Source organism: Pyrus communis, chromosome 4 (genome assembly GCF_041283825.1).
Source record: "Pyrus communis isolate YQ-2024b chromosome 4, ASM4128382v1, whole genome shotgun sequence".
In the NCBI taxonomy this organism is placed as follows: Eukaryota; Viridiplantae; Streptophyta; class Magnoliopsida; order Rosales; family Rosaceae; genus Pyrus; species Pyrus communis.
In genome coordinates, this window is record NC_142568.1 from 4551439 (window position 1) to 4566423 (window position 14985).

A 14985-nucleotide genomic window follows, 5' to 3' on the forward strand; every position below is an offset into this window, starting at 1 on the left:
AAAATGGGAGAAAATGTGAATCCCTCCACCTCTGTGGTATTCACTTTCCTTCTCCCAGGGAAACAAAAAAACCATTATTTGATATCTCTTTTTGGCAAATATGTCCTCATTGACAATTAAAAATATCCAGTATATATCTCAAAAAATTGTTATTTCCTACTTACTTTCCCAATATTACCAAACATGGAAAACGAATTTTGCATTTTCCTTCCCTTAGAAAAAGAAATGGAAATGGATGTAGCAGAGATGAGAATGCTTCGTTAGATGTGTGGGCACACGAGAAATGATAAGATTAAGAATGAAGATATTCAAGGTAAAGTAGGAGTAGCCGAAATTGTAGGAAAGATGAGAGAAAATCGGTTATGGTGGTTTGGACATGTGAGACGAAGGCTTACTAACGTTTTGGTTAGAAGATACGATTACATGACAGAGGTTCAGGGTCCAAGGGGTAGAGGAAGACCTAGGAAGACTTTGGAAGAGACTCTAAGAAAAGACTTAGAGTACTTGGATCTAATGGAAGACGTAGCACAGAACGGAGCGCAATTGCGTTTTAGGATTCATACACCCGACCCTACTTAATGGGAAAATGAATTTGCTATTGTTGTTGTTGTTAGAAAAAGAAATGGGAAACCATTTCCTATAAATTAGGAAAACTAATGAAAAGGGCTTGAAAACTTTAAGTTTTAATGAAAATAACAAAATAAAGGGTAAAGTAAATAGTACTAGAATTGACTTTTAGTGTAAAAATATGGTTTTTCATTAAAGTAAACAGTACAAGAGCTTTTCGTTAAAGTTCCCCTATAAATTCCCTTTATATGCATACCAAACGCAACCTCAATGGTTATCAAATAGGAGAGGCCATGAATATTAACAGGAAAATAATAAACACATCATTTTTAGTTTCTCACACATCAATGCTTAATCTTGTCATTTGTTTCCATTAAAGTTATTCAATCTGATAGCTAGAAATATATAAAGAGAGCTTTCCGAAAAACTGAAAAAGATGTCTGAAAATCACCTCCCTATTAATATTGACATGCAATTGTTTAGAATTTCTCAACAACATGGTTGTTTCATCCAGCTTGTTAGCATAGTCAGCAAAACTAACATATAACACGTTACTTTTACCTTTTTGTGCATGCAATTCTTGTATTTTGCGCAGGGTTTAAGGTTTGTTATTGGTTCTAAGATATTAGTTAGGTTCTTGATTAAGCAGTGCACTGACTCATCATCTCAAGAAAGCAAGAAAGAATATTTAAGTAATAATAATTCTGTCACGAAAATGTTGGATTATTAACGGTTCTAAGGATTTGTCATAAGAAAACAAAAGAAAACAGTTCTCTGCCAAATATGAAAACACCAAAAAAAAACCTATCAAAATATTGCTTTAATTTCGTAACATATAAAGAACAATATTCTGCAGATTTATCAATATGGTCTGCCATAACAAAAAGAGCCCGTCCATTTCTACTTACGAAACAAAAGAGCATTACTTTCGACATCAAAACAACGAAAGGTAAAACAGCTAAAGAGCATTGTTCAAATAGTGTTGTCATGATTCACGCCATACCAAATCTAATATTTTCTTAATCCCATGCGTATCACCCATCGAAAGTGTTCTACTTGCGTTATTTGCATGTATATTTTTTTAATATTTAGAAGAAAGTAGGGTTTTGGGTGTGTTTCGTGACATAAACTAGCAATCAATCTTCTGCTTTTTCAAGATTTGAATGCAACATACGATAACCCTGCCTAGCCAGACATGCATTTTATATATGTAATATATATATATATATATATATATATATATGGAGATAAATCTGCGACACAACTTTTTTACACAAGTTTTTGTGGAGCCTATTTTGTAATATATTTCAACAATTTAAACCGTCTGTCGTTTAGGTCTTACCTCAAAGATCAATGTCTACCAAAAATCACCCAAATCTGAAATCATGATTGTCAGATTAAGTTTTTGGGTATCTTTGTAGAACCATATTTGTCCATTTTTTTCACTACAAATTATTGTCCTAAAAATCTTAGCCTAGCGCCTTCCCTAATTAAACCCTAGGCATTTGAAAATTAAGAAATGACACATAGACCTACTTAGGTGTCCGCCTAGCCCACCTAGGCCGTCTAGGTCACAACTCTCACTTAAACAGAAAACCAATAACTTTCATTTTGCATTTTATTTTTTTCAATAAAATCTAAAGACTTGTTAAATACTTGGATGCACACATTATATGCTTGTTCCCTATGTTTTCAATTTATTCTAATACTTTATAATATGTATGTCATTTTATTTTATAATTTATGTATCACGATGCAATTATGTATTTTTTAAGTATATTAGACACTTATTTATACGATACATAATAAATATACTTAAACTTGCATAGTCTGCCTAGGCCCCGCCTAAGCTCTAGGCACCAGCCTACCGTCCGACTATCGCTTAATATATTTTAGAACCTTGCTACAAATGAATGGCTTAATTGTCTTAGATTTGTCTAATTTTTTTTCAAGAATGATCTATAAATGATGTTCTAAAAGATAGACGGTTCGGATCGGTAAAATAGATTACGGAGTGAGCTCCATAAAGTAGCTAGTGTAAAAAAAGTTGGTATCACGGATACACATACGTATATATGTATATATTAACTTTTGCAAAACTTCATTTAAGACATGAATTATGAGGCTAAAAGATAGAATAGGTTTAGCCCCAATTCTTACATGATGAAGGGTTTACAAAGAGAGCTTTTCCTATATTTCATCCCCTCTTCAAACTCATCTATTTTATCTAGCATCAGTTGTCCGCGTGTGCTTTAAACTATTAATTGGTGTGTTTATTATGAGATTATCAATCAATATGTCTAAACACCAAACGAGGCCTTAAGGAAAGGAATACGATTTAGCAGGAATGAATGCTGACTTTCTTCTTGACGAAAGCACCCTGCAGGAATCAGGTATAACTGGTTGTTCCATGAATTCGTTTTCTTACCGATCGAAAAAAATTTGATGAAGAGGAAAATGAATGCTAGAGAAGTTGATGTAGCAGCGAAAACAGGTGGCTATTGCCCCATTTTCTAGTAGTGCAAAAGGAAACCTGTAGGAGGGAATTGTAACAATATAATCTCACCATAATAACAAATTTAGACGAAGTTGCTCTTTAGAAGAAAGAAAGATCGTAAAATCATTTTTCGGGCCAGTTAGTATTTCGTTGTTGATAACTTTTTTTTTTCTTCATTTGTAAGTGAAAAGTTTTAAGTTCGAATCTCGTGAATGACGAGTTCGCCACCGGTTTATTCCTCCACTCCGTAGTGTAAATATATTGTTGTATTAAGAAAAATCATTTTCTTTTGTAAAAGGCAGATAATGTATTCTACCACAATATTCTAATTTGGAAAACGCTGACTTGGATGTTATCACACAGAAGATTAATGGAAATTTGGAGAAAGTAGTGGTGGAGGGTAAAAGCCGGCCGCAGTGGTGATGGCGATGGTGGTTTTGATGGCGGTGGTGGTCTTGGTGCTCTCTCTCAATCATCACTATATGCGCGCGGGACCAGATTTTATTCATTCCTAAGTAGTCCACCAGTTGCTACGGTCGGCTACTAGGGTTTTAGATGATTTAGATAATTTAAAAAAAAAAAAAAACCGAAACCATATTCATGGGGTGGCAGCACTTATAATTCAAAATGCAATAGTTTTTTCTACATCTTATATATACAACAACATGTACACTAAGAGGATGAGGAATAAGTTGATATCAATTTAGCTATTTACGAAAATCAAACTGAAAACTTTCCACTTACGAGTTAGCCTAAGTGACAAAAAATGATTTGTATACAAACAATGTAATATGTTGAATCTAAAATGATTTGTATACAGTAGTCATTTGATATTCATGTACTTATTTTCTTCTCAAACAGTTAATTATACTTATTGTAATCCTTAGATTTGAAGTCAAGCATTTCAAACTAATGACAAGAAGCACAAGAAAATAATCAAATCTTCAGTGTTGGACGTCCTCGAGATTCGAACAAGTCAAACCTTCCAACTGAAACGCCTTCAAGATTTTTTTTCACTTCTTAATGTAAATATATTATTGTATTAAACATGACAAGGAAGATCAAACTAGTCGAACCGTACGAAACGGCCAATCCGAACTGTGGACTGTTTGATTTCGCTTGGATCATCAATAAACCAAGGAATCTCAAAACATAACCAAACAGTTGGTCCTGTCCAACCGTGGTTTTACACTTTTATAAACCGCTTCAAACCTAACGGAACCATTCCGTTCTTATATATTATTTTTTACGCTTATCATCTTTCATTTTATTTCCTTGGAAATTTGCTATTAGATGAAATGATGAATTTTAGAATGTTTGAGATTTACAAATTAGAATGACAGTATGCTTTGGAATTGGGGTTAACTAATTCGAAAACAAAACGCAAAAGAAAAGTATAATTTGGTCTTAGGCAAAAACCGATCAAAACCAAAACCGAACCAAACTACTCAACAATGGTTTAGTTTGTGACACCGGGTAATGGAGATGAATGAGAAACCACAAGTGAACACTAAAAGATAAACAACTCGCCACTTTAAGGCTAGTTTGGAGTTGTTGTGCTGTGAAGAAAAAAAAAACGATGTTTTTAGAAGCAGGGGCAAAGCTGCTTTTGCTTTCTAGTGTTTTGGATCCATAATTTTGACAAAAAACACAGTTTTTTTCATTACCGAACACAATTTTAGCCCCAGTTTCTTTAAAAAGCTGCTTTCAAAATAATTTTAGCAATGCCAAAACAGTCCTAAGGAATTTACCAAAGAGATAAGAGTTTTAAGGATAGGAAGAAAACACTCTTCACTAAACCAAGTTTAAAAGTAATTCTTAATTTCTGAATGAAATATTTCCATACCTGAGTAGGGGTTTTAAATAGTCTAGGCATGGAACCTTCAACCTTCCATGAATAGGTTATTATGCATGAACTTAATGTAATACTATTCATGAACTTAAATGACAACAAGAACCATCTTTAAATTAAACATGATGAATGCACTATTTACTAATTAGACGAGTTCAGATTCGGTGTCATACGGTTCCACTGCACAATAACTCGTCCTCGAGTTTTTTATTTGGTCTTCCTCGATCTTTCGGTTTCACCCAGAATTTTAGTTGAAACCAAAACAAACCAATTTGTTATATATTAACTGGTTTGGCTGCGGTTTTGAGTGGTGAAACCAATCCAAACCGGATCATACCAACCTCTAGGTTAGTTGTGGAAGATGAGAGGAATTTGTATATCTCATGTTGTAACCCTTGTGCTCTCTCTCTCTCTCTCTCGTCGCATAAGTCGTGGTGAAATAGAGACGGGTACACGATATGCTACATAGACCTTTTTTTTTCATTAAGGGAGTGTATGATAACCTTCTATTGTCTCACGATACGACTAGAGTCTAGAGAGTATATGTAACATGGAAATTTGTTTCATGAAAGAATACGCGACCGTGCCCCCAAAAATTTCTGGTTCTTTCATAACTTATGTATATCAAAGTTAGTTTAGTTGAGTAAGAACATTCACCTTCGAGAAACAGTAGTACCATTGGCGTTCCAACTGTAAGATTTCCGTTCGCAGTACACACACATATCTGTATTGATAAACTGTCACAGACATCCTAACGATACATTGACTAAAGTGGATTCCGGTTTACATCTTTGTACAGTAGATATCGTGTCCGGGTTTTACCCAATGCCGCATACCTGTAACAGTTGCAAATTGCAAGAGAAATGAATTTGAAATGGCAACAATACAATATGGAGATAGGAAAACAAAATCCTTGTATACCAAATGGAAAGCTAAAATTACGCATTCCTTTCATCACTTACCATTGAGGCACAAACGGTGCCATCCAAATGACATCACCTGCTTGAACAGGGTACCTATTTGCAGAATCATCAACAAAAGATTCAATGAAACTGGAATTTATTAAAGTAGCAGAAAATAGCGGAACTGCAGGTAGAAAGCGATCATTTAGTTTCCAGACTCACGAGCTGAAAAAGAAACGACTCATAAATTTTGTGATTGGTAATGGGTACAAAACTTATGCATCATCATCTTGTCTTGAGGAACTGATATTATGGGAACTTTTTAGATCAAGTGTATGCAAATAGTAATCTACCTTGAGAATTGAGGGGTATGATTTTAAGGGTGTGTCGTGTGATGAGAGCGTTCTGTTAGTTAAGCCGCACACCATTTTCAGGGAAGAGAAAAAAAAGAGCAATTGCTGGGATGATTTATACTTTCATAGTCCATTTGATGATTCCATTTGGCCAGCGTGATAAGAAACTCTAATGCATAATGAGCATATGAATAATAAAATTCAATAACTATGTCCTATATAATCCCAAGCAAGTAATGGACGTCAATCTCATGCAGTATCGATCGTGAATGCATCTCTTACCAGCTATCACCCAATCGATAAATACCCTGTCCCTCCAGGAGCAACAAGCCATGCTGATTATAATGCACCTCCTGCATAAGAAATAAACCAAACACATGGTATCACGGACGACCCATGTTTGAGAGAAAGCCTTTTCAAGCTGGGGACCAAGGTAAATCTCACAAGTAAAGCTTTCAAAGATGAAGTAGTGATATACAGATCAACTGTAGATACTGCCCCTACTGGGTAACTGGAGGCTCTTGATTGGTTGAGGCAAGCAACAAGAATGATATCATTGCTTATTGGCTAAAAAAATCCAACAGTAATGGGCATGCGGTCCAATATCCTAGTGGATAGGGTGTTGAGTTTCCACCCATGCGTCTCGGGTTTGAAACTCCCCCCTCCCCTACGTTATTGTAATAGTTTCGAACTCTCCCCTTCCCTTAAAAATAATAAATCAAAAAAGAAAAATATCCAACAGTAATGGACCATGGATACGTCATTGAAAAGAATTCATTGAAAATTATGGGTAGCCTTAACAGATAATTTCAAGTCATATACTAAACAACAGTTACAACAACAACCAAGCCTTAACAGATAATTTCTAGTCATATACTATTATGGCCTTAAGCTTCATCAAGTTTTCTGTTCGTTTCTATCAGTGACCAAACCAAAGTGACGAGGGTCTCCAGACCTCAACTTAAACTCATTTCATCAACTAAAACACCGAAATTAAAGTTTCAGAATGTGAATCATGGAACTCAAAAAGATAGACTCAAACAGCAAGGAAAAGACTAATACCTTCACATTAAGATACTCCCCAGGCTGGAAGTCCATTATCTGCCCAAAAATGATGAACACTATAAGAGACAGCAACGAGCATGAATACAAAGATTGAACACAGATATTAACCAATGGCTTACATGGATGTTGAAGTCATAGGATATAGATGTCGGAATAAGCTTCCTTAATTGGAAGACCTGATAATGAATAATGAAAAAGTGAAACACAGGCTACAAAATCTTAAATCTATCATCAAGACAAACTCAACTAATAGTTAAACAATAAGGAAGAACAAAGAAAGATACATCTCGTGGAGAGATGTTCCTCATCAATATGATTCAAGGATCGACTCTTAAGCATCCACAAACAATTTCGTAGGTAGTTATGGATACCAAATCAAAATAAACCTTGAAAAAAGTCACTACTTACCTCGCCTGGAGTTTCCAGGAGTGGCTGCTCGTCTGTTGAACCTATAATCTGGTCAGTAGATTGATTTTCCAGAGAAACATGCCTATATGGAAACATTGTAGAGCATTTAGCCATTTGAAGAGTACTATAACGATGAACTCCTAAGAAAAACACCATTGGTTTCAGCAGCATTTCATTATCAAGAAAACTGTCTTTGACAAACAAAGTTTATCACTCCATTTGAAAGCATTAGTGCCATGTAATGGTGATTTTGAGTGCACTCCAGTGCTCAGCATTCCACAATGATAACAAAAGAGTTAAAAGAATGAGAAAACAGGAAATCCAAGCAATCATAATGTATTAGGGAGATAACCTTCTCTCGAATACCACAAGAGTGGCAGATGCATCACACCTGAGGGAATGATCAACATTTGGAGGTAGATAAGCATATGAGTCCACCTGTGTTTCATATAATCGGAATCAGACTTCTTTTCACCTTTACTTAAGTTCACAAGAACACCACCACATCACGGGATAATTAGATTTGTAATTGTTCTACCACAGATGAAAAATACTATGAACATCATTACTAAAAGCACTGGAAGCAAAGCAGCGTTTCTATCAGATAGTCTGGAGTCCTTGCTCAATGCAAAGGATGCATACTTGTAAATTGTTCATCGTACCTATAAAAGTATGTTATATGTTTCCTAATAGCACTCTTGAAATTATAATGTGTCCTACATAAACAGATAAATGACACTTCTGTGCTCTCTGTCACTCAATTCAATTATATTTTCAGAATTCAGATTTCTAGCAGCCTTCATTGCACTTAAAAATCCCAACACAAAAAACGAATTGCTCAAGTTGAGATAATAAGATGGTCATATCAAAACATAATCTACTTCTAAAAACTAAGGAAATTAAAAAAAATGCATGAGTGCATAATATGTGTTTGTGTGTGTTTGGGTGTGTGTGTAGACGACATATGTACCAACTAATAATGAGTATCAATTTATTATCCACCAAAACTAGAAATCTCACACTGAAATATATTGAGCTTTCTTACCGTTAATTTGTCGCTAGTACCAGAAACATTGGTGAGAGTGACAGCACCCTGGACCACAAATATGAACCTAGTAGGAAAAAGAGAGCAAAAGACTTATGAAGAAAATCAAATGCCTGAAGCTAATAAATCATTATAAAGTACAAGAAATTCGCTATCATATAGTACAAACGGAAAATTGAGGAAAAGACGATGCCCACACCTTTCAACATCATTTGGGGGGAGTCCAGATCGTGAGTTTTCTGCGCATTGGTAAAGTGTGTATGTATATATATATCAGCAATTGATGAAAACAAGTGACCATAGCACAGTGTATCAATTATCTAACCTTGCATCTTTGCCAGGTACATTACGAAGTGTGAACCCATGGCCGGCGTTATCAAATACGCTCCTAATGTCAGAGTCCTGTAAGAGTAAATCTAAATTACAGCAGCAGTGGAGAACCCTTCTAACTAGTATAATGCAGAGTTAGAAGTACCAGTCAGGTAAAGGACTAAAGACATGACTCTCTGGTGTTATTAAAGCATGGTCTTGTTTGTAAACACTGCGTGTGAACCCTGGCAAGTCTGAGAAGAAAAGAACCCATATAAACCTCAGCTAATTTTTAAATTTCAATTAGCTGCAACGTGCTTTTAAATTTCCAACTGAAGCAAAAACACAAGAAGAATAAATAGCACGACGAATCCAGCGGTTTGATTGCTAATTTTCAAGTTCTTAACCGGTATCCAGCAAACCTAATGCCACTTACATAGTCTCAAAGCATCCCATGAACTGCATGAACTATTTTACCTTGGAATGTTTGGTGAAGAGGGTTTAAAGGCAAAGGTTTACAATGTAATGAAAAAGGAAAATCGAAAAAAAAAAAAAAAAAAAAAAAAAACCAAAGTGGAAGAAAGAATTAGCCATCCACATAAAGCTGACTGTAAAAATTGCCTTTAATCCCAATAGGAAAATGCAAAGCAAGATTCTCGTAAAGCTTTGGATATCCGAAGCACTGTATGTTTTTATTCAAGTCATTTTTTTCATATTTCAGTTTGTTGTTCAATTTTGTTTCTTAAAAGTTCCACTATCTGAAACAATCATCACTAATAAAATCCACCTTCACAACTACCCAAATACAATTCCAACCAAAATGCAGAATCTTTATATACCAACCTTGAAGATGGGAAGGAGACAGTGTGGGATTGGTGACCTTCCAATACAAATGCTTCAAGTCCGAACCCGAGTCGACCATTGAAGTAGAAGGGCAAAAACCCTCATCAGCCACTGCCATTTTGAGTAACGCTGAAAAAGAAAAGGTTGAAGATTGAGAGGCTCCATCACTAGAGAGTTTGAAAACTTAATCATTCATTTAAGTTATATTATGTTGATCAAATAGTGAAAACCCAAGTCAGAAAATTAGTTGTACAACTAAGACACAATGATCAATCCAACTCATATCGATTTTCCTTCTCATTTTCTCAGCATTTTCCCGGTAACCAAACAGAATGAAGCAGATAAAGAAACAGAAGCTGGGTTGGGGTTAGTACTTAGAGTGATGAAAAAGATGAGCAAAGCGTGATTCATTGTGAGTCTGTGTGACTGCGAGGAAGGGAGAGAGATCTGGATATATCTGAGTTACGTTTGTTCAGTGTTCCTCCGTGAGTGAGTGGGAATGTGAGGTGGGGAGTTTTTGGGCTGCACCAAAATTTGGACTTTGGGAAGAGAACAAAGGCTGACACGGAATCCACCGTGTGGAGAGATTTTCAGTCATACAAGGTGGCATAATGTTCCTGTATAAATGGTAGTTATGTGTATTAAAAGGTTAATAATTTAAAAATTAAAATTTTTCACGACTTGTATAAAAATATGTAGTATACCATCCGTATTTTTATTCCAATTAAAACTTTCTTCATCGTGTGTACCTCTTGGAAAGTTGGTAAATTGGTGACTAGGAAGTGGTGCGAAGTTAGACGAAAACCAAACATTTTGAAACACTTGTGTGGATATAATTTAGGGCGTGCTATTCAAACACTATTTTTTACTTTTTAATTTTTTTTTTTTTGTCGGATTAAATGAATTGAAGAAAAACAAATGATAGAAATTAATAAGAGATGTAAGAAAAGTAAAAGGGGTACGTGGATATCACACCCCATAATTTATTCGCAAAAAATTTCATAATAATATAAGACCTAAAATATGTCATTTAGTACTACAGTTTAATAGTATTCATCTTCAAACATCTTAGGTTCGATTTTCACCAAATGCGAATTTGAACCACCTTATTACTAGCCCTTTGTAGAAAATATTGTTTATTCAAAAAAAAAAAAAAAAAAAAAAACCTAAAAGATCCAATGTTTTTAAAATTTACTAATTTAGAAGATAAAGTATTTCAAGATATTTCATGTACATGGAATATAATTTCTATGTAAAAATCTCTTTAGCATTTATTACCGAAAATGTTCCTTAATTTTTTTTATTTTTTTTATGGGAAATCATTCATATTCTAAATAAGTACGGTCTACCGTGTCCACACTAAGCTGAGGTGTTGTTGGAGTGGTTTAGGGTGACATATTGTTAGTAATTGTATCAGTCCTTAACCCTGAATCACTCAGTTGTTTGTAGTCTTTTTGGTTTTTCAGCTTGGTCAATTCATTTAAACATCATGAACAAATATGAATACAAGCATAAGAACAGATGAATGAGAAACACCCAAAAGGAATTTAGTTTTAGATGGTGTATGTTTCATCGGGACTTTCCAATTGCTCCGAATATGAGGAAAGAGTAAGTTGCATTAGCAGTTCGAGGCCTAAGTGTAATCTAGCCTTGCCTACTTCTTCGTGAATGAGATAAGTTTTCTCAAAAGAAAAAAATAATAATTACTCAATCTATGTTATTCGAGGTTCAAAAGCATCAAATTTGACTTAAAAAATAAAAATGATATCTAAAAAAGAAACAAATTCCATTTATACAGTTGAATTAGAGAATTATCTTAAATAAGGTTAAAGCATTGATAATTTTTATTTTTATTTTTGAAATAGAAAGAGAGAGGAAGCTAATGATAGAGAATGTGGGGGTGAGAAGTTTTTTTAATTTTTAATTTTTTTTTAATTAGAGATATGTTATGATTACATGTAGGTGAGGCTTTGAAGAAAAAAATAATAAAATTTGGTTGTGTGAAATTATATTTCTGCTCCATATTTCTTATTCATGTTTTGTTTTAATTAGAGGGTTAAACTGGTAATTTCATAAGCTTTTGATTGACAATGAGTGTTTTATTAATTAGTAGAGATTTGGTTGATCGGGATGATTATTAGAGAGGGATAGTTAGAAATGGAGAGCCTGTGTTGCCATGCAAGTTTGGTGGTAGACATGACCACAAGGAACTTTGCTTAGCAGCAACTCATGATCATGAGTGAAATATCCGTGATAAATCTTCAGCACAAAATAAGCAAATTACACCTTCATCAGCTTTTGCACCCACAGCCGTCGACATGTTGGCTGCCAAAGTGTTTGCCGTCAACATTGCTCTAATATTAGGGTTATTTCCGCAAAAGCGCAATTCAGCATCAGTGACATGCCTTAATTTAGGCATTTCATTGAATACCTTCTGTGCAGGTTTAGAGGGGCAAATTCCTCGCTCTTCATAGGAGTTTTGATGACCCTAAGTGTGACCACACCTACTTCTATGGCGCCACTTTTTAAGATCTACAGGGTAGACAACAACTACGATGGTTCCTCTCAACCCAAGTTAAAAACCCCTCAATATAAAGGCCATGCTAGGCCTTAATATTTGAAGTAAAAGGTTCCTTAATATGAGTTATAAATTTTATGTGCTACTCCTTTTATGTATTTCATTAATTTCTATATTATATATTCATTGGGCTTTAAGAAATTTGAGAAGAATTATTATCTTATGCATTTAACGGAGTTATTATTTTATCACACTAGGCCGAGTTGCGGCCATAATTTTTTTTATTTAATCGAAATAATCAATTTATACACATTTACTTATTGATGTTTTAATATTTTGGTTATTTTATTTTTAACTCTCAAGTCTCAAGAAAACTTGGTCAGTTATTGTTCAGAATTGCAAATTTGGAATTCTCAAAATGCATTCTACAATTACCATTTTTCAAAAATATTCGGATTCATTTTAAAAAAAATATAATGTTAGAATAACATCATTCTAAAATGGATTGGCACGACGAAATCATCAGCTGGTTTTTTTTTTTTTTTTTTTGATAGAAAAAAAAGGAGCTTTAATGAAAATGGCTTAGATCAACAAATATTTAACCAAAAATCATCCCAAAATATTATTTAACCAAAAGGGCCCAAAGTTTAATAAAAAAATCATCCAAAAATATTGTCCATGGCCCAAACTTACAAGCCCAACCTATGGAGCCAAAAATAATGAAGAGGTGACACATAGATTTTTGGGCAAAAATGACAAAATTACGTTTGAGGAGCATCGGAATTCCTACGCGCGAGCAGTGGACAAACATTCCACAATCAAGTCAAAAGTGCCCAAAATAGGTAACAAATTCAAAGTTATTTCATTCATCCTCATCCTATATTTTCCACAAGGTAATTATTTCATAACCTCCAAAATATTCATTCCAAAAATGTGTTAATTGGCTAATTAATGGATTAATTACCTAATTAATCCATTAATTGCCAAATAACTCACACATTAAACCACAAAATGCACACAAAAAGCATCCCAAAGGCCGGCCACCTTTTCTCCAAAGGGGACCAACCATGCCCTATAAATACTACCCATTTTTCTCTAAAAACCTAAGCCCACACTCTTGCAATACCCCAAAAACTCTCTAAACACGTTTATCTCTAAATTACAACTTTGACATCGGAGGTTATTCGGCCAAAACCCCCCCATTCATCGTGGGCGCATAAGGCTCTTGGCCTTGACTCTAAGGTGTTAATTGTTTTGTAGGTACAATTTTGTACAAGAAGAAGGAGGCGGAAATTTGCATCCACACAACCCATTACAAATTTACACTTCTGTAAATACCCCTAAATGATTCAATATTGTCCTGACTCTTCACTAACCTCAAACCAGCACGAAACCACCATAATAACTCTCTGTCTTCCTATCAAATCGAATTCTCCCATTTCAAAAACTGCCAAATCAAAGTTCAAATCAAAGTTGAAAAAGGAAGCATTCATCAGAACAAAGCCGCCAAAAGAAGTTCAATGACAGAAACTCCGTTGAAACAAACCGGCGAAGAAGTGGTGCAAAACGTACCAGAACCTCTGTCGAAACAAACCGGTGAAAAAGATGTGGAAAACGTACTAGAACCTTCATGTGAACAAACTGGAGATAAAGAAGTGCAAAACGCATCAGAACCATCGTCAAAACAAATCAATGAAAAACTAACACCGTCTCTGGAAAAAAATAAAAAACCAAAACATAAAACTATTATTGGAAAAACATAACATTGTTTCTGGAAACAAAAAAAATAACATTGTTTCTGGAAAAAAAAATTAGATACAATGTTTGTGTCAAAAACTAACACTGTTTTTGGAAAAAAAAAAAAAAAAAAAAACTAACACTGTCTCTGGAAAAAAAAAATATATATATATATATATATAAAACTGTTTTTGGAAAAATAAAAAAATAACACTGTTTTTGAAAAAAAAATAACCAAAACATAAAACTGTTTCTGGAAAAACAAAAAAATAACACTGGTTTTTGAAAAAACTAACACTGTCTCTAGAAAAAAAAGAACCAAAACATAAAACTGTTTATGGAAAAACCAAAACATAACTCTGTTTCAGGAAAAATAATCTGATACAATGTTTGTTTTGTTTGTGTACAAACAGAATTGTATTTGAAAAAAAACCAAAATATAACACTGTTTCTGGAAAACAAAAAAATAACACAAAAATATAACACTGTTTTTGGAAAACAAAAAAATAACACTAAAATATAACACTGTTTCTGGAAAACAAAAAAATAACACTGTTTTTGGAAAAAAATGTTGGCAAAACTGTATTAGGAAAAAAAAAATACATTGTATCTGACAAAAAAAATTAACAAAAAGCTAACAAATCTCAAATTTATTTTTTGGAGAAACAAATAATGAACTCCACTGAAGAAGAAAAATTGAAAAACAGTATCTCAAATACACTATGAAATTTTGAAAAACATTACCTTGAATTCTTCTTTTCTTGTTCATCAAATTGAAAGGTTAATAATCAGATGAATGAGGAGGGAAGGGTAGAAATTCACCTTTGGCTTTTTTGCCGATGTCGGTGAAAGTGCATATCCCTTGCTCATCTTTACAGAGAAGAAAGAG

At 34.1% G+C, this 14985-nt stretch overlaps 1 protein-coding gene across 1 annotated transcript; it reads right to left on the bottom strand.

The window, feature by feature from the left end:
* Window positions 1–5574: 5574 nt before the first annotated feature.
* On the bottom strand, window positions 5575–10414 carry UGLYAH (ureidoglycine aminohydrolase). Its single transcript, XM_068461858.2, has 13 exons — window positions 10216–10414; window positions 9842–9970; window positions 9165–9252; window positions 9015–9091; window positions 8889–8928; window positions 8690–8756; window positions 7997–8082; window positions 7645–7726; window positions 7356–7412; window positions 7234–7272; window positions 6454–6524; window positions 5879–5932; window positions 5575–5752 (listed from the first exon to the last, which is right to left on the bottom strand). Exons 1-13 carry the CDS (start codon window positions 10250–10252, stop codon window positions 5683–5685), a joined length of 897 nt encoding a protein of 298 aa, XP_068317959.2. The 5' UTR covers window positions 10253–10414; the 3' UTR covers window positions 5575–5682.
* Window positions 10415–14985: the final 4571 nt, after the last annotated feature.